Consider the following 27,755-nt stretch of genomic DNA (forward strand, 5'->3'; position numbering starts at 1 on the left):
GTAATAAGTATTCAGTGGTATTATCACAAGAATAAAGTGAGCAAGTTTACTATACAGAAATCAGGTGAAACACCATGATTACAGTATGAGTGTGAGAACTAGAAACCCTGGAATCTCAGACCTATGCCCTAAACACTAGGGAACATTTTTTAGCGTTTGCATACAAAATACAAAATGAAATTATAGAAATTGAAGAATCAGGCTGGTTGAAAATTATCCATCAAAAATGTTGTTTGACAGAAAATTGGATTTTTTATAAAACAAAATATTTTGTGAAAAAGCATCTCTTGTCCATGGAAAATTCAGATTTTTGTTGAAAAATCAAATGCCCCCAAAATGAAATCTTTCAGCCAAAAATTAAAATTTGTTGTTTTGGATATCCTGCCACTGTGCCTCATGAGAGTTGTAGTCCCATTTCCTTACAGCCCCAACCTTCTCTGTAGACTGATTGGGCTCCCATTTTTAAAATGCATCTTCTCATCTCCCATGATGCATCATGGCTAGGACTCCCATGGTTCAATTACATCTCCTCACCACAAGGGGAGACCATGGTGTATCATGTTAGCTGTAGTCCAGCCAGGGAGTCTGTCTGACAGAAGAAAATGGGAGTATGAGGTACCCAAATTGCAACTCCCACTACAACTACATTTCCAAATCAAGCTCTCTCAGTTTTCAGCCAAAAAATTTTGGTAGGTTTTGTTGTTGAAAAATAGACCAGCTCTATTTGGAAGCTTTATAGCATACTTGGCAGACATGAAAGAATTTCCTTTCACCCACCCCAATACTTTTGTAATGAATCATCATTCACTAGTTCAAGGTTAATTAAAAAGAGCACAATTTTTCATCTCCCACAAAATATGTATAAATCATCTCTTTAGCCACATTTAGTTGATGAATGGCTTAACAATTACTGTACATACAGCAAATGTGTCTGTACAGTGCAGCCAGGTATATCAGTTCGTACATGCTAACACTCATTGATTTATGTGAATGGAAAGTCCATATATAACTTGTACTTGAAGACATGCAATTTTCCACAAGAGAAGGAAATAAGTTATACAATGTGGCTGAGTTATATATTATGTATGTAAATTTACTACAAAACATAGCAATAATCCTGTACTGGGATCTAGTATTGCAGACTCCTGTATCATGCAAATCCCATTTGCCTTTGGTGGGCCAATGCAATCCTGCATGGACATAAAATCTGTATTAGCAGATCCCAAAGTAGGATGAAGGCCCATGAAATCAGCACGTTTGCCCACCATTTCCGGACTAAGAAATATAGCTATTTTATAATTTATACTGGTCACTTCCTCCAAATCAAAATCTCTACAGCAAAAAATAATCAAGAGAGATGAATGAAAACAGTCATTAACGGAGTGAAACATTGTTGCAGCTTGGTTCCTCCAGGGATTGAGATCTATGAAAAGTGTGTATCAGCTTCAATGATTAAAACTGAACAAAAGCCTAAAGGAATCTATAACAGCCATTAAAAAAAGACAAAGGTTTGAATCTGACTTCAAAAAAGCAATTTTGGTTTAGTGTCTGTTCTGAACTGTAGAGATTGAAAATTATGCAAACTCAAATGAAAAACCACACACAAGGGCACTATGCACCTGTTACGCAAATCCTTACTGACAGGAGTCATCACCCTTACCAGTGAGAGTCCTCCCATGTCATTGCAATGGCTTTAAGAATAAGGACCACTCACATAAGTAAGGGTTTGCAGTAGCAGGTCCTTTATTGCCTACTGTAGCAAACGGAAAAGAAAAAAAAATCTTACTGTTTTTTCTTTCACTGTTTCCACACGATCAGGTCTTGGCAAAGGTGCCACTTGAGCTAGGGTTTCTTCTTTCTGAATTTTTTCATGTTTGGATGCCCTTTGTGGAATCCCAGTGGTCAAATCTTCCTTCTTAATCTCCTCTTGTTTTTTAACCTGCAATTCCTCAGGAGGTACTTTGGTTTCTAACTTCAGTTTGGTATCTTGTCCTTTAGTCTCAACTCTGACGTCTTCTTTTTTGTCCTCTGGGAGGGATGGTTTCTCTTCTGGGAGTACACCTTTTTTGTCTTCTTCCAATTTGCTTATAAGTTGCTTTGCATCTGAACTTATCTCCAGAGGAATTTTATCCACTGATGATGTCTTTGCCAGTTTCCCCTGTTGATGTTTTGGATCCTCCTTCTGTATTCCCTGGTGAATTTTATCAGCTGACGGTTTCCTTGCCAGTTTCCCCTGCTGAAGTTTTGGAGCTTCCTTCTGAATTGCTTGCTGGATTTTATCAGCTGATGGTATCTTAACCAGTTTCCCCAGCTGGAATTTTGGATCTTCCTTCTGAATCCCCTGCTGGATTTTATCAGCTGAAAGTGTCTTTGCCAATTTCCCCTGTTGAAGTTTTGGATCTTCCTTCTGAATCCCCTGCTGGATTTTATCAGCTGAAAGCGTCTTTGCCAATTTCCCCAGCGGAAGCTTTGGAACTTTCTTCTGAATTCCTGGTTCTTCTTTTGATTTTTCAACTATTTGGGTAGGCAGTGCTGCAGTTTTCTGAGGGTGATCTGACTTGGTTGGCGTAGGCTGGCTCTGAGGGACAACAGATGGTTTGGATACCAACTGTGAAGGGGCAGCCATGGGAGGTGGCATTTTGCCCATATCCCCAAGTTGTCCTGATATTGCTCTTTGTCTCTGGCAGTTTAAGCACAGCCATTCTTGTACCTATAACATAACAAACAACATTAAATAAAATAAATATTTTTGAAAGTAAAATCATATTGTGCTTTTGGCTGTACAGTACTTGTAATCCAAACCCTATGCACATCATACACAATTATTTCCCTGGTTCCCATAGATAGCCCTTGCTGGAAGACTCACACCATTCATCTAAACCACACAGAATGCAACAGTTTAATGTATCCAAAGTAACAGGAGGGCATAAATACACTTGAAAATTTTATCTTTCATCCAAAATATTGCTGTCCTTTTCTAGAAAGCTTGCCCATATATGCCCAACATCTAAAACCTATCAAAGCCTCTTATACAAATTGAGACAATGCCTTCCTTTATGGTTGTTCATCACTGTAATAGGATGGTCTGTCTGTTTAATGGACTGCTTTAGACTTTTGTTTATCTGTTTTTCCCATAGAGATTAGTTCTTTTTCTCTATTCTGGATTTTCTAGTTTTGGGTGGTAAAAGCATGTGTGTGTGAGACAATGGGATATGAATGAAAGATAGGTCATCCTTCTTTTGTTTTCTTCTTCCTTTGGTAAATCGTTGCTGCATTCTGTCTCTCTTTCTACCTACCTTTCTCAGAAAACTAGAAAAAGGACAAAATGGCAAATGGAGACCCGTGTATAAACTCATGTTGATGGTTTCCTGGTTCCATAAGAGTCAGATTGCTTTCAGCAGCCCTTGGCTATAGTTGCAGCAGGTTTGAAATGGGAACCTGAGACATAGTAAACAGTATAAAAAAACCCAGAAACCTCTGGAGAAGGGGTTAGCCTTGAAGCTTTAATTCAGAGCCAGCTAATGAGCCCCATTAGTGGACCAAGATCCTTACGCTGTAAATTACAGAAACCTTTGTTGTGTGTTTCTTTTTGTTCTTTTCAGCAAGATGGGGGAAGGCCTAATAGATTCGATTTCTTTTACCACATTTTGACTGGAGCTCCTATTTTCTTCATAGTGCCAACCCAGCGGCTTTGTGTCCGTTCAAACACCTATCACTCCGAGGGTGTTTCTTGGAAACATATAATATAATAAACAGAGAAATAATAGTGATAGTAATAATATATTAGAAAACTGTGGCTGAAGAAAACTATCAGTGGCTGAAGAACAGAGACCCCTTAAATTTCTACATCAAAGATATGCTTCAGATAATTTTAGAATGGAAGGATTCTTGTAAAAAAAAAAAGGAGGGTCTTTAAAAGCAAATCATACAGTCACAGAGGTAGAGCTGGAAGGGATTATGTTACTGACCTGTGAAGAAAAAAGAAAAATGTGCATCCAATTCTGCAAGGTGTCCAGGGCCAGATTTACAAAGGTATTGAGGCACCCAAAGATCTAGATTGGTGCCTAATGGCTAGGCGTCTGTCACTGACAGCCAATGAGACATAGGTGTCTATTTCACTCTGGTACTTTTGTAAATACCACTAAGTGCCTATCTGCATGTTTTGGCACCTAAATCCCTTTGTAAATCTGGGTGTCAGCTACCAAGCACCTCAGATGAGGTGCTCAGCCTTGTATTCTTCTTCTCTTCCCACAGTACAGTTTATATTTTGCTCTATCATACTCAAGAATGGTCGCAACTGAACATCAAACAGATTAAAATTAGCAATTGCCATGTCATTTTGTTTCTGTTCTTACAGGCCGTTTATGAAGTCTTACAAGGCCCAGAATAATAACTGGAATTCTGTTAAGCATTCCACCAATATCTTGCTGGCTCTAGGCCAAAACAGAGTTAGAAAATATGTGAAATAATAAGAATTGTCAATTATTTATTAGAATTGCATATGAAAAGAGTGTTACGTGTGAATCACACACTCTTATAAAAGCTAAACTGCAAGCACAATTACAAAGTATGAAGAAGTGATTGTTTAATATTTAAAATAGAAGTAGCCTTCTTTGTCAGCAAATAGATCATTATGTTCCTAGCACTCAAAATGATGGAATAATATATCTGCACTTCAGCATGGTTCACATATTTTGTCTAAATATTGCATTTACCTACCTATTATTTTACTTTTCATTACAATGCCCCATACACATGAGTATTAGTAATTGTCACTGACACAGAAGCACATAAAGCATTTGAAATAATTGGTAATTTTTCCCCAATAAAGACTGCAATATCTAACGCTTTACTGAGTCATCTGTAAAAAGAAAAGGAGGACTTGTGGCACCTTAGAGACTAACCAATTTATTTGAGCATGAGCTTTCGTGAGCTACAGCTCACTTCATCGGATGCATACTGTGGAAATTGCAGAAGACATTATATACACAGACACCATGAAACAATACCTCCTCCCACCCCACTCTCCTGCTGGTAATAGCTTATCTAAAGTGATCATCAAGTTGGGCCATTTCCAGCACAAATCCAGGTTTTCTCACCCTCCGCCCCCCCACAGACAAACTCACTCTCTTGCTGGTAATAGCCCATCCAAAGTGACCACTGTCTTCACAATGTGTATGATAATCAAGGTGGGCCATTTCCTGCAGAAATCCAGGTTCTCTCACCCCCTCACCCCCCTCCAAAAACCACACACATAAACTCACTCTCCTGCTGGTAATAGCCTATCCAAAGTGACCACTCTCCTTACAACCTGCATGAAAATCAAAGTGGGCCATTTCCAGCACAAATCCAGGTTTTCTCACTCCCCCACCCCCATACACACACAAACTCACTCTCCTGCTGGTAATAGCTCATCCGAAGTGACCACTCCCCCTACAATGTGCATGACAATCAAGGTGGGCCACTTCCAGCATAAATCCAAGTTTAACCAGAACATCGGGGGGGGGGGGAGGAAAAAACAAGGGGAAATAGGCTACCTTGCATAATGACTTAGCCACTCCCAGTCTCTATTTAAGCCTAAATTAATAGTATCCAATTTGCAAATGAATTCCAATTCAGCAGTTTCTCGCTGGACTCTGGATTTGAAGTTTTTTTGTTGTAAGATAGCGACCTTCATGTCTCTGATTGTGTGACCAGGGAGATTGAAGTGTTCTCCAACTGGTTTATGAATGTTATAATTCTTGACATCTGATTTGTGGCCATTTATTCTTTTACGTAGAGACTGTCCAGTTTGACCAATGTACATGGCAGAGGGGCATTGCTGGCACATGATGGCATATATCACATTGGTGGATGTGCAGGTGAACGAGCCTCTGATAGTGTGGCTGATGTTATTAGGCCCTGTGATGGTGTCCCCTGAATAGATATGTGGGCACAGTTGGCAACGGGCTTTGTTGCAAGGATAGGTTCCTGGGTTAGTGGTTCTGTTGAGTGGTATGTGGTTGTTAGTGAGTACTCGCTTCAGGTTGGGGGGTTGTCTGTAGGCAAGGAATCATAGAATCATAGAATATCAGGGTTGGAAGGGACCCCAGAAGGTCATCTAGTCCAACCCCCTGCTCGAAGCAGGACCAATTCCCAGTTAAATCATCCCAGCCAGGGCTTTGTCAAGCCTGACCTTAAAAACCTCTAAGGAAGGAGATTCTACCACCTCCCTAGGTAACGCATTCCAGTGTTTCACCACCCTCTTAGTGAAAAAGTTTTTCCTAATATCCAATCTAAACCTCCCCCATTGCAACTTGAGACCATTACTCCTCGTTCTGTCATCTGCTACCATTGAGAACAGTCTAGAGCCATCCTCTTTGGAACCCCCTTTCAGGTAGTTGAAAGCAGCTATCAAATCCCCCCTCATTCTTCTCTTCTGCAGACTAAACAATCCCAGCTCCCTCAGCCTCTCCTCATAAGTCATGTGCTCTAGACCCCTAATCATTTTTGTTGCCCTTCGCTGGACTCTCTCCAATTTATCCACATCCTTCTTGTAGTGTGGGGCCCAAAACTGGACACAGTACTCCAGATGAGGCCTCACCAGTGTCGAATAGAGGGGAACGATCACATCCCTCGATCTGCTGGCTATGCCCCTACTTATACAGTAACTAAATTAGACAGGACTGGCCTGTCTCCCAAGATTTGTGAGAGTGTTGGGTCATCCTTCAGGATAGGTTGTAGATCCTTAATAATGCGTTGGAGGGGTTTTAGTTGGGGGCTGAAGGTGACGGCTAGTGGCGTTCTGTTATTTTCTTTGTTAGGCCTGTCCTGTAGTAGGTGACTTCTGGGAACTCTTCTGGCTCTATCAATCTGTTTCTTCACTTCCGCAGGTGGGTATTGCAGTTGTAAGAATGCTTGATAGAGATCTTGTAGGTGTTTGTGTCTGTCTGAGGGATTTGGATGGGCTATTACCAGCAAGAGAGTGAGTTTGTCTGTGGGGGGGCGGAGGGTGAGAAAACCTGGATTTATGCTGGAAATGGCCCAACTTGATGATCACTTTAGATAAGCTATTACCAGCAGGAGAGTGGGGTGGGAGGAGGTATTGTTTCATGGTGTCTGTGTATATAATGTCTTCTGCAATTTCCACAATATGCATCCGATGAAGTGAGCTGTAGCTCACGAAAGCTCATGCTCAAATAAATTGGTTAGTCTCTAAGGTGCCACAAGTCCTCCTTTTCTTTTTGCGAATACAGACTAACACGGCTGTTAATCTGAAATGAGTCATCTGTAGCTTCTTATATTGATTTCTATAAGGAGCTAAAAAGGACACTCACATAAAAGCCTGATCCAACTCCCACTGAAAGTAAAACAAAGGCTCCCATTGACTTCAGTGGACACAGGATCAGGCTCTTAGCTCAAAATGAGAGAATGTGTGTACATGTGCATGTGAGAGTTTATGGTCAGGTCTCCACTACAGACTTATATCGGTATAGCTACATTGCTCTGGGGTGTGTATCGTCGTCATACCAACCTAACCCCCTTTGTAAACAGCAATATGTCAGCGGGAGAGTTTCTCCCATCAACACAGCTATTGCCTTTCGGAGAGGTGGATTAACTATGCTCTCCCGTTAGCACAGGAGCATCTTCACTAAAGCGCTTCAGCAACATTTTAAGTGCAGACCTGCCCTCACTATAAAAAAAAATTTGGCCCAGTGCCAATGCAGACTCCAACACTTTCTCCTTAAATAAAAAACAACCAGAGAATGCTCTCCACTAACCCCTCAGGCAACAAGCTGTACAAATAGGTTATTTTGCCTGAACGAACTTGGGTCAATGGCCCCCACCACTTCAGCCTCCTCCATTTTAAATGCTAACCCAAGCCCATCAACAGCCATGGTCTTACACAATAAGAAAAACCATCTCCAAAGTAATGCGGGCTACCTAGAGTCATAAAGTTATAGAGTTTAAGGTAAGAAGGGACCACAAGATCATTCAGTCTGACCTCCTGTACATCACAGGCTATCAATGCCACCCAGCACCCACCACAAACCCAACAACTGAAATTAGACTAAAGTACTAGAGCCCTCAGAAAACTAAACTATTGTATATCACAGGCAGAGAATAGGAGGCACTGCGGTGCACCAATGCCCGAGGCCCCCATACAGCAGGGGATTGTTTACATGAGATATACCGAGATGATCCTGGCAAATGATCTAACTATCAGGTTAGCGGAACAAACCTTAGTCTCTGATGCCATCTTTCAAGATTTTAATCCTGAGATTTGCAATAATTCGTGTTTTTCTTAAAGACTCAGATTCTACAGTCATGTGAATATGTGAGACTCTCAGATGTATTTTTATTTTTAAGGTACATTTTTAGCTTGCATGGTTGGGGAGAAAAGCATGATAATGTGACCCCAGTGTAGCATAAGGGGGCTCAAAACCAGAATACAAATAAAAGGAACCAAAATGTATTTTTGTAATTGGTCTCATGATTCAGAAGACAATCTAATGATTTTTAGGGCCTGTAGTGAGGCAGGGTGGCCTCCCTCTGAGCTAGAGGGGGACAACCCACCCTCCCTGCCCACGTGGATAGAGACAGGACTGCCTTACCCCTCCCACCGGAATTACGACACCAGAACAGGAAATATAAAGGGCGGGGCCTCCTGCTCAGCTGAGGCTGAGACACCAGGGGAGACAGACATTCCTGGCTGCTGACCCTGCTGCTGAGCTCATGGGACACCTACCCAGAAGAGGCGGAGGACGCCCCGCTAATCCAGGTATACCCCGAGGGGAGGGGAGGAAGTGGCCCAGGGGCAGCCAACCTTAGTCTGGCTGCAGCTTTGCCTCAGGCACAGCCACTGTGTTGTAGTTGGGATCCCTGCTGACCCAGTGGCAGACCACTCCGACACGGTTAGGGCTCTGGGTCAGGGTCCGGTGGAATAGGGTTGGTCCAGACCTCTCCTGCCACCACCAGGGCCTGGGTTTGTTGGTTGTCCACCGAAGCTAGGAAGTCTGATCCGTGGGCTTGCCCTGTCTCTGAACCACGAGACCAGGCTAATTGACTACTAGGTTTGCTCTGGCTCTCCAACAAGAGCACAGAGCTCATTGACTCCTGGGCTTGCCCTGTCTCTGAATCAAGAGACCAGGGCTAACTGGCTACTGGGTTTTTCCCCAACTCTGCTGCAAGAGTCCAGAGCAAGTCAACTGCTGGTTTCCTCTGGCTCTGCTGCAAGAGCCCAGAGCTGAGTGATTACTGGGTGTGCCCTGCCTCTGCAGCAAGAGACTAGGGCCAGTTGGCTATGGCATTTGCCTGGTCCCTGCTTAAAGAGCTCTAGGGCTACAGCCTATTGACTGTCCAGCCCAGCCTTGGGGTGAGGTGTGCTGGCTCCAGAGAGAACCTGCTCCTGCATAATCAGCCAAAGCTAGCTGCCTATCTGGGAACTCAACCTCATAGCCCATCGGGACACTAATGCCAAACTGCTAGGTCCCCAATACTAGGCCGAGATTCCAATGATGGAGTGAGGCGGGGTGGCCTCCCTCTGACCCAGAGGGGGAGGACTGACCACCACTGACTACACTGCCAGACTCATGAGTTTGGAACATTTGGGGCTGGAGGTCCTAAATGAGCTATATCCTCTGCTTGTGTAAATCAGTGTTGTTCCACTGAAGTCAATAGACCTATGTGATTTATACCAGCTGAGAATTTGGCCTCACATTATGCTTGATGTGTATTAAATTTATTTTATGCTCAGACTCCTTATGAATAAGTTTACTGTATTCCACCTCAAGGTAGCAAGCTGTTGTTGCTAATATCCCATAGTATTAACATATGAGTTGTATTTATGTATGGAGTATAATCCAATATGTTGCTGATGTGGTATACAAGTTCTTAATGATTATTGCTCTGTGGAGATAATTCCATTTGCTGAAATTTGCTTTCATTCCAATTTGGTTTTGAAATCTACCTGGTTTCCTGCCAGCTCATCTGGAGCATGGACCCTGGAAGGCCTAAGGTCCTTGACTCTGGGATACTCTGCCTGGCAGGCTGCCCTAGAGACAGGCAGGATAGCTGGCAGGAAACTAGCAGACCCTTATGTGGTTTCTGGAGGAACTTTGTCAAAATCTAACCATCTCTGCAAAACATTTTGATTTCAGTGAATTGGCAAATTCTAAAGCTCTATTAATAATCCATTGGCACTTTTTGTTGCATATGCCTGAGCTTAGTGCAGTCCTAGTTTTTACAGAATTTATATCTTCAGCATCTCACACCATAATGTTGGGTATGATTCTGAAACACCTATGCTCATTGAGCAGTCATTGACTTCAGGGGTTGTGCCATGTGCGGACGGCGTTGCAGGACTGAGCCTTGAGGAAGACTGTCAAGTTTGTTCATTCTATGTGGAGATGCAGAACTATTCTACTGACTCACACAAGAAACCAGCTCAGTGGGATTACTCTAGGTTAGCAATGGTGTAAGTGAGAGCAGAATCTGGTCCTGAGCATCTCTCTGAGATAGGTTGAACAGTTAAAAACCCTGGGAACAGCCAAGTCATGAGGAAGATGGCTTATGATGAACTGCCTGTAAGTACAGTCCTGCTCAAAGATAATAAAGAGCCTGATCCAAAGTCCATTCAAAATTATGGAAAGACTCTTACAGACTACAGTGGGCATTGAACCATGCTCATCAGCTCTTTTTTAATCAATTCTTTTTCCGGTCCAAGGCCACTGCTGCTCAGCACTCAAAGCACATTAACTACCCTCCTTTCTCCCCGCAATAATTTGTTCTGAAAGAAATTTGATCTTTCAATAAATGGCCAAATTATGTTACAATTTTCTTTTTTACCTTGGATGCATGCTGGCATTTTTAAACTTTAATCAATTATCCTAGATTTACAACTCGGAAAAAGTAGATTCCTAAATTCCAAGATCAGAAGGGACCTTTGTGATCATATAGTCAGACCTCCTGTATAACACAGGCCAGAGAACTTCCCCCCAAAAAATTCCTAGAGCATAGCTTTTAGAAAAACATCGACTCTATAGCTTCAACTTCCAGCCTTTGCATAATGTTATAGCTTTCTCTGCTAGATTGAATAGCCTGGTCCTGGTTCTCTCTTTGGGAGGCATTAGTTACAAAGAATGAAGAACACAAATAAGATACAACCAAGTTTTCCTGAAAATATTTTCACTATTTGTTTCATAAAGTCTCTGTCCAGTCTAGTTATTTCATGTTGCCAAAATTATGTGAGTAACATTAGAAACACTAAAAAACTGTGCACTGATTTTTATAATCCCAGATGAAAGTAGCACAGCCAGAAACAAATTTGGGCATAAAACCAATGCAAAAATAATCATTTGACCATTAATACCATTATGGTTTTACAAGTAACTAAATATAACACATCCTGCTAAAGTATGACTCAGATATAGCAAATGAAGAACAGTCTCCCACAATGTCATTGATGCTTGCTCTTTCTCATGAGTTTTGTAAAGGTTCTCTCTTCCAAAATAACTTGATCAAATGTGATAGATTTTAATTTAAAACTGCTAAATGGCAACACTGGAGAAATACAGGTCAGATTTTGATATTTTTAGTCACAATGAGTTGCATTCATTCCACAAGTAATTCAATTGTTTCACTGGGACTGGTCATGATGTATGGTGCGACTAATGTATGAGTAAGGCTATCAGAATCTAACCTTAACTGTATACTAAGAATACTAAAGAATCTATTTGGCCTATTTTTGCAGGGTGACACAGTAGAAAATACTGGGAGTTGCAAATGTCTATCTGAAAATATGCACAATGGTCACACACTTATATTTTGGATTAAACTGAAGAGACTCAATGTAAAAACAAAACACTTGACCAGTTGCTCTCCATACCCCCCTAATTGCTTCTGATGTTTTCCCTCTTACTAACCAAAGATATCCCTATGTCCTCAACCCTCCACAATTCCAATCCCGTCTATATCTCTGTGTTAATATCTTATCATGTCACTTCCACCCCTTGCTTTGCCAATTATGCCAGTCCCTCTTATCTGCTTCCTCTCCAACCGTCATCATGCTGCCCCTACGTCTTCCCAATTCTGAGTCATCAACCCACTATCCTCTCTCCACTTCAATCCTTTATCAAGACACTTCTTGTGCAGTGCCCACATGAAATGAGTCAGGAATTTCAATAATGTTACTGATATATTCAAAATCAGAATACAAAACAACCCAGTCACTCCCTCCTCTGGGCTTCCCTGTGCATGCTGTCTATTCTGTGTCTGTTTTGCTTACATTATAAACTCTCGAAGGCAGGGACTGTCTGCATTTTTTGCCTCATTTTGTCAAGCCCATAAGAAGAAAAAAAAATAAGCTGATGAGATAAATTGCTGATTTTTTAAACTGTCTGTCTGTAGGATAAAAAGGTAAATTTGTGACACATGTAATTCCACTACAGCAAATTGAACTGCTCATGTGAGTATGGATTAAAGACTCCTCATCTTTCTCCTCGCAGTCTCTGGTTATGTTTGCACCGAGTGATCAGATCTCAGATTTTGGGTTTCTCTAATGAACAAGCGGGGTAACATTCCTTTTCTAAATTGTGCAATTTTTAATAGCCTCTGAAATGCAAACTGCATTTTCAGAACCATGTGTATATCTCACCACAATAAAGTTTATAAATCCTTTTATGTCAGATCTTGATTCCCTGTCAGAACCTGTAAAATCACATTCTGTACCATAAAGTCATATGCCTGAATTTTAGCCTTGTCTTTTCCTCAGTTAACCTCATGCCATGAATACAAGCTTTTCCCCAGGGCTATATTTTCAGTTTGTCTGTCAACCCACATTTATTATGACTTGGGAAATGGACATCATCTTTCTTCAGCAGTCTTCACTGGATAATTCCTCTTGCTTCCTTTCAAATCCTTAAAGACTTTACACCCTTTTATCACTGAGTTGGGTGTAGTAGTTATCAGTATTATAAACAACGCTAGTGTGCCTCAAAGTTCCGACTCCACAGCTCTTTCCTGTTTTATTGGCAATTCAACCCCGTCCTGCTGGACATAGTAAAAGCAGCTGTTATACCTGTTCAGCTTTCTTATATACAAATACCACCATGAAAAGGGCACACATCTAGCCATTCAATACTAATGTATTTTCTCTGTTTTTCAAGTCACGCAAGAGTTTAGGTACTGCAGTTCCTAGACTCATATATTCACATATCACAGTGTCAGAAAAGATAAAGTTGAAAACGTTGATCAGGTCAACTAATCCATCTCCCTGCCAGTGTAGGATTTTTATTAGAGTCTATACAGTGATCCTTAATCCAGTCTAGCTTTAAATGCCTGGGGTACAATTATACTAAAGTTTTTACATGGAGTTAACTGATTGTCAGTTTGTTCTGGTCTACAAATATCTGTAGTTTAACCTAGAGATCATCCTAGAAAGTTTCCTTGGAATGTCTGAAACAAATGTTTATTCTTATTCTAGAAAAAAAAAGTATTACCATGAAGAGGAGCAACATAGAGAAATCATAGCAGCACCACTGAAAAATCACTGCTCCAAATCACTGACTTTAAAACATAAGATACAATGAACGCATTTGCGGAGACAAGCTACTTCTTATATAACCAAGCAACACACATTTATTGCAAGAAGACAAAAAATATCCATAATACATGACAAGTGAGGAAAAAAATTAGCCCTTTATTTTAGTTAAAAAAAAGAAGAATGAGGTCTCAGACGCTCTGTAAAATATTTTCATTGCTATCAAAATATGCTTGCTTTTCTTTTGTGTTTGTAGTATACAGATTCTGAAGATTGTTTTTTTTAGAAAGTACAGGTAACAAGTCAATTGCATTTAAAAATATAACATTAATATTGCGCAGTCATATGACTCAAAAGCAACTTTAACCAGTGTACTTTTTTGGAGGTAGTTTTTCTACTGTTTTAACGTGATTAATAATACTGAAGAAATTCACATCTTTGAATTGTACTGACTACCAAGCCCCCCTGTTTCCGCTTCCAAATAAACACACTTACTGGTTTGACTACACTTGAAAGTTTGTATTAAAATAGGGTTGGAGGAGTTTAAAGTGCAATAGATTTCAAACAAGGTATTCTTATTCCAGAATAAGAGTGTTCACACATGGGGTTAATCGGGAACAATACCATGTCTAAATAAGCCCTTCGTTTTAAAATGAAACTTTTTTTTTCTATTTAAAGTTGCTGTTAAGCTGTGGTTTTACTCTGAAAAATGACTATGAAAAATTCCATCTTCCTTTACAGCTTTGTTCCCTATGAATATTCAGTCATATCTACTGCCTTTAGTAATAAAAATATCTTTTCATACTTTTTACTCCTCTTACCATTGCAAACAGCTAAAATAGAGTGAGGTGGATTCTCTTTGTTCTTGGGTATCGGCAGAATTGTTTGCTATACCCTGATCAGATGCACACTCACTGAGGACAATGGGTTGGCATAGTTGTTAAGCCTCCAGTTCAGCTAAGGGCTTATCAATACACTTAAGTCTCGCTGGCTTCAGTCAATGCAGTAAACATATCTGCTGAAGCCCAAGAAAAAACAGAATCCAGCTCACTCTCTTTTGGCTGTGTTGGCTCTACAGTGGTTTTAAACAGAAGTAAACAGCAATGAAAAGTTTCAGTGTTACCTGAGTAATACAAAACCGTTTGCCTAGTTAAGTCTACTGTCCCTGACAATGATGCCATTTGAACAGAAATGTAATGTTACCACAACATGCAGTCTGCTTGATTTTGCTATTCAGTGTATAAACTGTCTTTCCGCACTGTGCTGTAATGGGATTTACCATCCAATGGGATAGTAAATTGGATTTCTTGCCATCCAATAAGCAGTAATAAAAGTAGAAGCTATTGTACGATATGGCTAGCATCCAGACTCCCGTCTTAGATTATGAGAATGCTATTCAGTCTGTGTTTTGCTGAAGGAAAGGCAGCCTTCCAAACCCCCCCCCCCATTTTTGTTAATGTATTAAGGCTTTGTTTAGCTTGACATTTTTAGAGACGCTTTTTCTTGATTTACTTTATTTGCCTTCAGTTTCTCTAGGTATTTTGGATTACTCTTTCTCTCATTAAAAAAATCATTTTAATTAACAAAGTGCATCTATAATCCTGTAGGTTAAGTGCAGACTAGCTAGAATTACTTTACTATTACTCGATAGGATAAAATTGAACAAATCTATTTAGACGGCTTTGTATTATTTGTAACTGGGTGTTGCTCACAAGACCCAGTCAAGGCTCTAATGGCCAAGGCACTACACAAACAGGTAAGGAAAAATGGTCTCTTTCACCAAAGAATTTACTATTGAATTTGAAAGAAGATTAAACAAGCGTGTAACAAACAACAGGAGGAAAGGGAATGAAAATAATGACCAAATGATTGCAGTTACATAGGGCACACAACTTGATTGTTCCAGATCATTTAAGATAATTATTTTTTAAAAATATAAACATCAGCTAATCTAACTGCAGCTCAATCTAGCCAACATTAGTTGATCAATATGTTATAGGTGTGACAGGAGGAATGCATCTTGAGGAGGAATTTGAAGTGGAAATTAGCAGATTAATTCAGGGATTAATTAGTTCCAAGTATAAAGGTCAGTTTGGAATTTTGTACAGAGATTTTCCCCCACACCCAATCTAACTGCTATGTACAATCCTCCTGATCAGGACCCACCTTTTTTTCTAAATTCTTAATGGTTATTATAAAGTTTTCATCCAAATTTGTACATAGCACACATTTTTCAGCCTTGTAGCTTGCTACTTGGATACCACAGTAGTGGGCATAGTATAAGAACCTGGACAGATGAACAAGTAATACCATTATGTTTCCAAAGAATATGAAATGGCCCAGTAAGACTTTGTTTTACTACTTAGTACTGCCTTAAAAGGACGTTGCTAAAGGGTAATGCCATGGCTCCACGAACAAAAGCCTTTTATCCAGCGAGAACACTCCAAGGACTTACTATTAAGATTTAAACGCTTAAATAGTATGCCATCATTTTATAGAGTGCCAGGGCAGCCAAGAAGTCGGTTATAGTTTCTTGACTCTTTACCCAGCTCTGGCTCCAACAGAGGTTAGAGCAGTCTGGGGGCTGCTCTAGTCGGTGCCAGCTGCTTTTGGTCCCCTTGGAAAGTCTCTGTTCTCCACCCCGAGCCAGGGGCTGTAGGTAAAGAGGTATAGGTGCCTGCAGGTGACTCCCGTACCACAAGACATGCCTAAGAAGGGCAGAGGGAGCAGACTGGAGCAAAAAGAATCTGCCCCTATATGACGGATTGTCTGCTACTTTAACCCATCACAACAGTTTTAAGATTGACAAGGTTAGAATTGCTGACAATCCCACAGGATCATATAATGAGTGGGCTACAGAATAAAGCAACGGGACAGCAAGGCAGGGCTACCCCACTGAGGGACCTCAACTCTGGAATGTAATTTCCCGCCATGTATTCCAAAGGTACATCGGTGACACCTTCAGAGCAAAGCTCAAATCTTGTTTCACGTCTGCAGTAGTTATGTGGTTTGTGGGGTTTATGGTGCTACAATTTAGTTTGCTGGCTCTTGGACATTTTTACAGGCATCATGTCTGCATATACTGTAATTTGTTTTGTAGTTATTTCAATTAAGGATCCCAGAGGCCTTCAGATGTGGAGGTTATATGCTGAAAATATATTATTAATGTTGTTCTCAACCACATCATGAATAAACAACAGGAAGTATTTTTTCACACAATGCACACTCAACCTGTGGAACTCCTTGCCAGAGGATGTTGTGAAGGCCAAGATTATAATAAAAAAGAAGTAGATAAATTCATGGAGGATAGGTCCATCATTGGCTATTAGCCAGGAAGGGCAGGGTTGCTGTCCCTAGCCTCTGTTTTCCCAGAAGCTGGGAATGGGCGACAGGACATGGATCACTTGATGATTACCTGTTCTGTTCATTCCCTCTGGGGCACCTGGCATTGGCCACTGTCGGAAGACAGGATACTGGGCTAGATGGACCTTATGTTCTTATGTTGTTATCAGCTGCATCATGAATAACAGCTGAAACCAAACTCTGCAGAAATAAGTTGTTGATTTTCCCCCCCTCCTGTATGGAACATTATAAGAAACTTGCCGTTATCCCTGCCCTAACTGCAGTGCTCTTTGTTTAAATGGTCCATCCTGAAACACAGGCTTTTCATTTTCAAATTATTTCAACTGGAAATGATAGGTTCAGTACTTTAGCATACATTGTTTTAACAGGTGAACACTGCTGCAGTTTGATATGGGCAGGGCTGGCTTTAGGGGTCCTGCTGTCTTAGATAAAGCAGCAGATTGCTTCCCCCATCAGCTCGCATTCACTTACACAAATGGTTATTGAATGTTTTGCTGCCTCATGTGACTACCTATTTGCTACTGTGGTAGAACACACCATGGGGAAGGGACAGACCCAGCCCAGCTGGGTATAATGTGTTAAGGGCCTGATCCAAAGCCCAGTGAGAAGACTCCTACTGATTTCAGTGGGCTTTGGATCAAACCCTATATGCAGTCCTGGAAATTCTGAATGTAAAAATGTCTATAGGTCATTACCTAAAATGTAACTGAGATATGTCATTGAAATGATCACTTAATCACATGACTCCAGCAAGTGGAATTTTAAGACACACACAAAAAGAAGCACATCTTTGCTATCAGTGTGAGGATTCTTAGACTACAAACTCCCTAAGGCAGGGAACATGTCTTGGTATGTATTTGTGGTGCCAGGTCTTGACTTTGGCCTCTGGTTGCTATTGCAGTATACAATTATTATTATTAATAATACTGAACTCCAAACATCTACATTCAGCTACTACTACGTATTAGACAGTAAATTCTGTGGGCTGTAAGTTCTGAGTGAAATAAAAATAAATCATTTTGTAGCACATTAGAGGGGAGCCTTTCAACGGACAACCTTCTAGTGAGGATATGATTAAAACAATGTATTCACATATTTAAACAAATCTCTCTAATTTCTCAACCACTGCAAAGGTTAATGGAATAAGTACATGTTTTATTTGATAGCCCACTCATTTCATGAAAATCATGGCAACAGGAGAGGATTTTGGGACCCTATTTTAACAAGTACGAAGTGTAAATAAATAGCCTTTACATACAAATGTTACAGCTTCTGTATGACGACATATTATTGACAATGGTTACAGTATTTGTCTAGCTGTTTATTTTAATGATTCCACTGTCCTTTTAATGTTTTTTAGTGTTTCCAGTTATGAGGATTTGAATGAGAGAGTATTTGAGCTTTTGATCAAGTGCATTCCTCTTGGTTGTTGTCAAACTGCTCTTTGCAGCTAAATCCGGTCCCTCAAGCCAACCATCAGTAAGGAATCCTTCTCCAATACCTGAGAATCTGCAGTCACTCCTTCAGCCCCGAAGCTACGGCAGATTCTGTGACCTACTACAGAAAACACAATGGCCTAGGGAACCACAGGGATAATGGATCCATCTCCACTCATCCCAGTGTCTCCCACTCTGCCACTATTAACACAACCAGTACAGCCAACCTCAGACAGTCAAAATTCATGAAATTGACATAAAAATCATGAACTTTTTAAAAATAAACCATTTGTGCCTCTTTTTATTTGCCTGTGGTTTTTGGAGTCTTTCAATCTTTTCTTTGCAACAAGGAGGGCTAGACACTTTTTTTTTTTAACGAAAGCTGAGATAATCACTCAATCACATGACTGGAGGAGCTGGATCATTAAACAAAAAATATCAGGAGACGCGTGATAACATTGAAAAGTTGGCAACACTGTTCTCCCTGAATGTGACGATGCAGAGGGGGCAGAGTTTGCCACATAATACACAAAAAGATTATAAAGTAGAATACTGTATGCCTGAAAATCAGATGTTCAGGTTTTAATGTTCTTGCACTTCATCAGACAGGTATCCTGAATACCAAGCTATGTCTTTCAGCCCATAAGGTTTTTCCCAGTACACTCTGTTAAAATTGTCTTGTTACATCAGTTGCCCGGCTCAGTAAAAAAGGTCCATCATTCAGTATTTGCTTCCAGACTAAGCAGATATTAAACCTGGTAAAAATCATATTTATGCACATATCTGACAGCCACATGGTCACATGACCAGCAGTTGCTATGGTATTACCCTTCCCAGGTTCCTTCAAACAGCTTCCCAATTAGCTGACTGAAACAATTAGCATTTGCATTTCTTCCGTCTGTGACAAATGAACATGCCACACTAGGTTAATTAAATGGCAGTATATGACCTCCAATTGCATTATCTTTCACTTGCTTTGGTAGGATTTTTCTGATTAATTGTATCATAGGTTGTGTTCATTTTCTAGGTCATACTTGTATAGTGAATTATTTCCAACTGGAAAAACTACACTAAGTCCAAGAAAAAGTCAGTTGCCTTCATCTTTTTTCAACTAGTCACTTGCTATTTTGTAGACGTTTCATAGCCACACACCGTCCATGTTTACTCTTCATTACAACAAAAAGATTTAAAAGAATAGTTGTTTTTGTGGCAGCGATAGTGGAAACCCCAGTACCCAGTAACAACTGGCCAGAGCAGTGCTTTGATAGTAACAGTCCTAGGCATCATTACTATTTATTATTTGTTTTGAGCTGACACAGTATCCAGTGACTTTATAATAATGACATAAAAATACCAAAGACAGTTGCCCTGCTCTGAAGAGCTCACAATCTGCATAACATTTTGGTTCAGTGCTTGACCACTTATGGGGAGTCTAAAGGAACATTTCTTATTCACTCGTCTCCTCTAACCTCTCCACCTGCCCCATTGACCCCATCCTATCCCATCTCCTGATCTCCCTTGAGACCATTCTCATCCTTTCCCTCACTCTTCCCCTTAACCTCTCACTGGTTGTTAGCTCTTTCCCCTCAAAATACAATCATGCTTTACTCTCTTCCATCTTAAAAAAAAATCCACCCTACTTGCCTCTTACCTACTGCCACATTTCCTTTCCATCTCTAAGCTCATTGAATGTGCTAGCTACAATTGGTATCTAGTGTTCCTCTCCTCCAATTCCATACTAGACCCTCTGCAATCTGGCTTCCACCCCTTGCACTCTGCTGAAAGTACTCTCGTCAAAGTCCTCTTCCTAGAAAAAGCTTAGAACCAGGTCTCCATCCTTATCCTCCTCTTTGACCTGTCAGCCACCTTCAACACACTGACCATGCTTCTGTTCTTGAAATCTTGTCCTCTATTAGTTTCTGTGATTCTTTCCTCTCCTGGTTCTCTTCCTACCTCTCTAATCAGTCCTTCAGCATCTCTTCTGGACGATCCTCCTCATTACATCCTCCAACTTTCGACAGTTCTTGGTCATTGGTCCACCTTCTCTTCCATCTCTACACCTTATCTCTGATAATCTCATCTGCAAACACAAATTCACCTACCGTCTCTATGCTGATGATTTACAGAGATACCTCTGTACTCCACACCTGCCTCCCTCTGTCCAAATTAAAACCTCAGCCTGTCTCTCTGGCATCTTCTTGACCACAGTTGGGCTACTTTAGTGCTGAGACCACTGCCTATCATGATGACCATTATTTACATATACTCTATCATCACTTATCTGTATCCATCTGCTATCTCTTGTAAGCTCTTTGGGGCAAGGACCACTTTTTGTTCTGTGTTTGTACAGCACCTAGCACAATGAGATCCTGATTCATAAGTAGGGCTTCTTGGCATTATAGTAATACAAATACATTAGTAGCTAATACTAATAATTAATAAAGTTCTCAAACTGGAGTGCAATTGTAGAGCTGTCCCTTTTAATAATCCAGGGACCACAACACTTAATGGATAATTGTCACATCTCAGAATCTGAAATTTAAGGACAGATCACAACCAGCTCTTTTTATCTGAAACTTGGTAGATCAGATTAATGGGAACCTGGATCTGAACCATCATTAGAAAACCCAAACCTGGTTTCCTTGGAAATCCCTACTCAAATTACAGAGATCACTACTACATATCACTACTCCACAAAGTCACTGTTTTTGTACCAATTAAATATTCCAACTGATTGTCCTCAAATTGACATATAGAGTTAATTTCAATCATATGCTTTGCATAAATTAGAACCAATGCTAAAACTGCTTCAGGGCCCATTTCTGTGGCACTTGCTCATGCTGAGTAGTACCTTACTGCATGAGTAATCCTTCTGAATCCACAAGGATTTACTTGGCAGTAAGATACTACTTCATGTAAGTGAGGGTGCCAAACCCAGACCCAAAATGAGTTGTTATAACGGAGGATTGAAATATCTGTTAAATAACTTATTTGTTCTGCATCACAAGTAACTGGTTTAAGGCCCAACTGAATGTTTAAAGCATGACCCTGCATTGGGAATGGTGTGGAGTCCCACCTTACCAGAAGACATTTTACATCTGCCCCCGCCCTCCTCTTTTCCCACCCACTTTGAAACTCTGTACCTGCTCTGGGCAGTTGGGAGGGAGCTCTTTTCACCCAAAAATAGTGCTAGATGAGGACTGTGCATCTTTTCATGGTGTCTATGGGTCGTATGGACTCAAGACCAAAGACAAGATTTTTAAAAATGAGGGTCTGAAGTTAAGTCTTAATCCCATAGTTTGACACCTAAATAAGTGGTCTAATTTTCAAAAGCACGGAGCTCATCCACTGACTTCAGTTTCCCAATTCAAGTTCTTTAATTTGGGACTCATGCTAATCAGGGTCACTGTAGATTATCCTGTTTTGTACTTGGGTTACCAATGAAATGTCAGACACTTAGTATTATTTTGTATTTCATTTTTGTTCTTGTTTTACATAATTGGTATCTGATCTGGTATTTCCCAGGAGATAAGTTTTTATAAGGAAAGGGATGGGATCAGTGATTAGCAGTGTAAAGGGTAGTTTTATTCCCAGCAGACATACCTCATTATCTAGTAACCAGGTGAAAATGGAGGAAAGTCACTTAGGAGCTCTGGAAAATGTTACTTATTAACTAGAATTATAATAAGACTTGTCACAGGTCACCACTTCCTGATGTGCTTGCAGCTGCCATGGCAATAGACAGGTTATAAAATTAATAAAGTAAATAAATACAGTGCTGTTTCTCCAGGCTGGAATGAGCCAGACTTTGTACACAATACACTTTCCCGCCTGCCTCCCCTCCAGTACTTCTGGATGACACCTTCCTTCCTTCAGCTGCTGCAATGAGAAAGAGGTATGTTCACTTCTTTAGGCTACAGCTTTTGGGCCTTGAAGGGGGTGGGGGAGGGAGACAGTGGTTGCAGTTGACAGGGGTAGAATAATGGCTGCTACCCACTTTCTCAGCTCAGGGCTAGTCTCACCCAAACAATGGCTGGTTTTGAGAAATGCAGGCCCAGAGTCAGAGTTAAGCACTAGGCACCTTGCTACACATTTTGCAAGGACTCGGTGGATCAATACATACGTGTTAGTAATAGCTGGACACACATTTCCACCAAATACCTGTGCTTTATACTGGAATGTCTATCTTTTCCTCCAATTAAAACAATGGGAGCTGCTAATATGAATCCAGAAACAGAATCTGGCTATATGGCTGCATTTTTATCTCAGTGTTCCTATGACAGAACAAACTAAGATGTGTGACAGGGTCGGGCCAGATGGCTACAGGAGAGTAATAGAAGGCAGATATATTAGCCCCAGGTTAAGTAGGTCCCTTTTCCCTGGGTAAGGTAAGAGGGAAGGTTCCAGAACAATCAGGAACCTTCTGGAGACAATTAAGACAGACAGGCTGATTGGCTGCAGGTGTTCTAATCAAGAAGCTGCTAGAATCAATTAAGGCAGGCTAATCAGGACACCTGGGTTTAAAAAGGAGCTCACTTCAGTTTGTGATGTGTGTGTAAGGAGCTGGGAGCAAGAGGCGCTAAGAGCTGAGAGTGAGAACGTGGACTGTTGGAGGACTGAGGAGTACACTCATTATCAGACACCAGGAGGAAGGTCCTATGGAGAGGATAAAGAAGGTGTTCGGAGGAGGCCATGGGGAAGTAGCCCAGGGAGTTATAGCTGTCGCACAGCTGTTCCAGGAGGCACTCTAGACAGCTGCATTCCACAGGGCCCTGGGCTGGAATCTGGAGTAGAGGGCGGGCCTGGGTTCCCCCCAAACCTCCCAACTCCTGGTCAGACACAGGAGGAGTTGACCTGGATTGTGGGTTCATGAAAACGGCCAAACTGAGGGCTGCTGTGAAGCTCCAAGGCAAGCAAATCCGCCAATAAGCGCAAGACCCACCAAGGTAGAGGAGGAACTTTGTCACAGATGCTATTACTGGATACTGCTATAATTTAGCAATTTATATGACTGAACCATTTACGTGAATAGATTAAAATGAAACTTTTTCTTGTGAAAACTTCAAGCCAGCAGTCATTGAAATTCCTTTCCAGTTTCTCTTGTTGAAATGTGTTTGTAATCTGTTTAAAGGCAGACCATACTGTAATGCTACAGCTTGGCGAAAAGCAGATGTTTTCTTGATGTCTAATGTGAAAATAAATCTTATAGACTCTGACAATCATCTGCAATAAACTACGAGTTGATTTTCAGCAGGTATCATGAGTATAACCATGCACACACTGAAGTAATTGCCTAGACTCATGGAGTGCACATGAAACAAATATACCTTTGTCATAAATATAAAGGGAAGGGTAAACACCTTTAAATCCCTCCTGGCCAGAGGAAAAACCCTTTCACCTGAAAAGGGTTAAGAAGCTAAGACAACCTCGCTGGCACCTGACCAAAATGACCAATGAGGAGAAAAGATACTTTCAAAGCTGGAGTGGGGGGGGGGGGGAACAAAGGGTTCTCTCTGTCTGTGTGTTGCTTTTGCTGGGACCAGAGCAGGAATGCAGGTCAGAACTCCTGTAAAAAGTCAGTAAGCAGGCTAGTTAGATATGCGTTAGATTCTGTTTTGTTTAAATGGCTGATAAAATGAGTTGTGCTGAATGGAATGTATATTCCTGTTTTTGTGTCTTTTTGTAACTTAAGGTTTAGCCTAGAAGGATTCTCTATGTTTTGAATCCGATTACCCTGTAAGGTATTTACCATCCTGATTTTACAGAGGTGATTCTTTAACTTTTTCTTTAATTAAAATTCTTATTTTAAGAACCTGATTGCTTTTTCCTTGTTCTTAAGATCCAAGGGTTTGGGTCTGTGTTCACCTATGCAAATTGGTGAGGATTTTTGTCAAGCCTTCCCCAGGAAAGGGGGTGTTGGGTTTGGGGAGATTTTGGGGGGAAAGATGTGTCAAGCGGGCTCTTTCCTGTTATATTTGTTAGACACTTGGTGGTGGCAGCAAAAAAGTCCAGGGACAAAAGGTAAAACAGTTTGTACCTTGGGGAAGTTTTAACCTAAGCTGGTAAAAATAAGCTTAGGGGGTTTTTCATGCAGGTCCTCACATCTGTACCCTAGCGTTCAGAGTGGGGAAGGAACCTTGACAAACTTCAACTAGGAATATTAAGGTCAAATCTATAAATGAATGGCCTGATTCAGATCTCACTTATAGTAGTGTAAATTAGGACAAATTCTACTGAAGTCAATGTACTTGAGCCTTCTCTCAGTATAAGTCAGCAGTAGCTCCACAGAAATCAGCAACATTACACCAGTGTGAAACAGTTGTAGTAAAGGAGAATCAGGTTCAAAAATATTAACTGGAACTTAGAACTATAATAAAAGGGTCAAAGATAACCATTTCCTGATGTTCTGGCTGCTGCTATATAAATTAAGTAGATAAGTAAAGTGTTGTTATTTTGCCTCAGGTTTTCATAAGGGTAATGAGGAGCTTGGGGGTACTGATAGGGTGGCAAATGGGAATGAGGATATGGAAGTAGGAATTACCACATCTGAGGTGGAAGTCAAACTCAAGCAGATTAATGGGACTAAATTGAGGGCCCGGATAATCTCCATCCAAGAATATTAAAGAAACTGGCAAATGTAATTGCAGGCCCAGTAGCAAGGATTTTTAATGAATCTGTAAACTTGGGGGGTCATACACTATGGCTGGAGAATTGCTAATTTAGTATCTATTTTTAGGAAAGGAAAAATATGTGATCTGGGAAACTACAGGCCCATTAGTTTGACCTCAGTTGTATGCAGCGTTTTAGAGCACATTTTGAAAGAGATAGTTAAGGATATGGAGGTAAATGGTAATTGGGACAAAATACAACATGGTTTTACAAAAGCAAAAGCGTGCCAGACCAATCTGATCTACTACTCTGAGAAGATAACTGATTTTTTAGACAAAGGAAATACAGTAGTTCTAACACACCTGGATTTCAGTAAGGCATTTGATACAATTCCACATGGGAAGTTGCTAGTACAATTGGAGAAGATGGGGATTAATATGAGAACTGAAAGGTGGTAAGGAACTGGTTAAAGGGGAGACTACAATGGGTTATACTGAAAGATGAACTGTTAGGGCGGGGGAGGTTACTAGTGGAGTTCCTCAGGGATTGTTTTTGGGCCCAATGTTATTTAACATTTTTATTAATGACCTTGCCAAAAAAAGTGGGAGTGTGCTAATAAAATTTATGGGTGACACAAAGTTGGGAGGTATTGCCATTACGGAGGAGGACCAGAATATCATACAAGAAGATCTAAACAACCTTGAAAACGGAAGTAATGCAATTGGGATAAATTTAATAGTGCAAAGTCATGCACTTAGGGACTAACAACCAGAATTTTTGCTATAAGCTGGGGACTTATCAGTTGGAAGCGACACAAGAAGAGAAAGACCCAGGCTTATTGTTTGAATACAGGATGACTATAAGACACCAATGTGATGTGGCTGTGAAAAAAGGCTAATGCAATCCTAGGATGCATTGGGTGAGATATCTCCAGTAGAGATAGGAAAGTGTTAATACCATTGTACCATTGTACACTTGGTGAGACCTCATCTGGAACACTGTGTGCAATTCTGTTCTTCCATGTTTAAGAAATATGAACTTAAACTGGAATAGTTGCAGAGAAGGGTTATGAGGATGATCAAAGGAATGGAAAGACTCAAAAGAGCTTGGCTTGTTTAGCCTAATCAAATGAAGGCTGAGGGGAGATATGATTTCTCTCTATAAATATACCAGGGAGGGAAAGGGCTTATTTAAGTTAAGTGCCAATGTTAACACAAGAACAAACAGATATAAAGTGACCATCAACAAGTGTGGGCTCGTAATTAGGTAAAGGTTTCTAACCATCGGAGGAATGAAGTTCTGAAACAGCCTTCCAAATGGATCAGTGGGGGCAAAAAACCTGACTGCCTTCAAGAATGTGCTTGATAAGTGTATGGAGGGAATGGTACGATGGGACTGCATACAACGGCATGTAGCCGATCCATGAATGCTAGTAGCAAAAAATCCCCAACAGCCGGAGATGCGGCAATAGATGTGGGGGCTCTAAGGTACTACACAGAATTCTTTTCTTGGTGTTTGTCTGGTGGGTCTCGCCCACATGCTCAGGGTCTAACTGATTGCCATATTTGGGGTCAGGAAGGAATTTTCCCCAAGGTCAGATTGGCAGAGACCCTGGGTTTTTTTGGCCTTCCTCTGCAGGATGGGGCATGGGTCTCTTGCAGGTTTAACTAATGTAAATTGTGGATTAACTGTAACTTGAAGTCTTTAAATCATGATTTGAGGATTTCAGTAGTTCAGCCAGAGGTTATGGGTCTATTACAGGAGTGGGTGGGTGAGTTTCTGTGGCCTGCAATGTGCAGGAGGTTAGACTAGATGATCATGATGGTCCCTTCTGGCCTTAAAGTCTGTAAGTCTACTCCATGCAGATATGTGTCAGACTTTGCATAGTCAGGAACAACCCATAAAATCCTACCAAACAGAGAATCCAAGATGCTGATCATGCTTCTTTTGAGTGTAGCACTTTTTAAAAGAGTATTAATTAATACAAGCTGTGATCTAGGCTCAAATATTTATTTCAGAGCATTCTGTATGACCTATGTTTCATCTTTTAACAAAAAGCCCTTTTAAATACTTCCTTCTCAGCCAAATCACTCCCAATTTCTTGGAATTTGTGCATGTCTAATATTCTGGCCAAATCTTACTTTTAGATCATATTAATTTTTTAAAAGTATTTTTAGTTTTTATAAAATTCACCCTCCTACATGACTTAAAGCACCTGTACAGTGTTGACTTTACCAAATATAATCTTCCTATTTTCAAAGGTAGAAAATAATAATCCCCCAGAAATAATTAGTCTCTTCTCATTTTCCTACAACACTTCTGTGACACTCTGTACCTCAAAGTAAGCACCCTGGAATCCCAATATTCACCACTGCTATATTATTATGATATGTTTTGTACAAACTATACCTTGTCAGATATAATTTTAAAAGTCTTGATCTGCTGTACAATAACCTGTACAATAACCTGTTGGATTGTATGTGTTGTCATTAGATGTGAAGTTATGAAGCATTGCTATCTATGTGTGTTACTGAAATATGTTGTGAGGTTGGTAAACACCCACAGCCAACCTTTCAGTTACAATGAGAGATCAGCCTGACATGTGCTGATGGTCCATTAAAGGGAATCCACTCTCCCAGTGGCCATCCCAGAGACTTCTCAGAGAGAGCACATATGCAATGGAGACTGCTTGACCAATAGGGACTGCCTGATCCCCACAACACAGCAAGGAACTTTCTAGCAAAGTTGGAAAAAAGTATAAAGAGAGAGACAGTGACATCACCACTTAGCCTCTCTTTCCCTCTCCTCCATCTCAACATCCCAGCCAG

General features: G+C 40.7%; 1 protein-coding gene across 6 annotated transcripts in view; it reads right to left on the reverse strand.

The window, feature by feature from the left end:
- PCLO (piccolo presynaptic cytomatrix protein) overlaps positions 1-27,755 on the reverse strand; it is a 522,276-nt gene that overhangs the window by 285,265 nt on the left and 209,256 nt on the right. For all 6 annotated transcript variants that reach the window (XM_074942561.1, XM_074942563.1, XM_074942562.1 and 3 more), the window contains exon 4: positions 1,787-2,710. In XM_074942561.1, coding sequence (XP_074798662.1) covers positions 1,787-2,710 — 924 coding nt within the window. The remainder of the gene's footprint in view (positions 1-1,786; positions 2,711-27,755) is intronic.

This window comes from Natator depressus, chromosome 1, assembly GCF_965152275.1.
Source record: "Natator depressus isolate rNatDep1 chromosome 1, rNatDep2.hap1, whole genome shotgun sequence".
Classification (NCBI taxonomy): Eukaryota; Metazoa; Chordata; order Testudines; family Cheloniidae; genus Natator; species Natator depressus.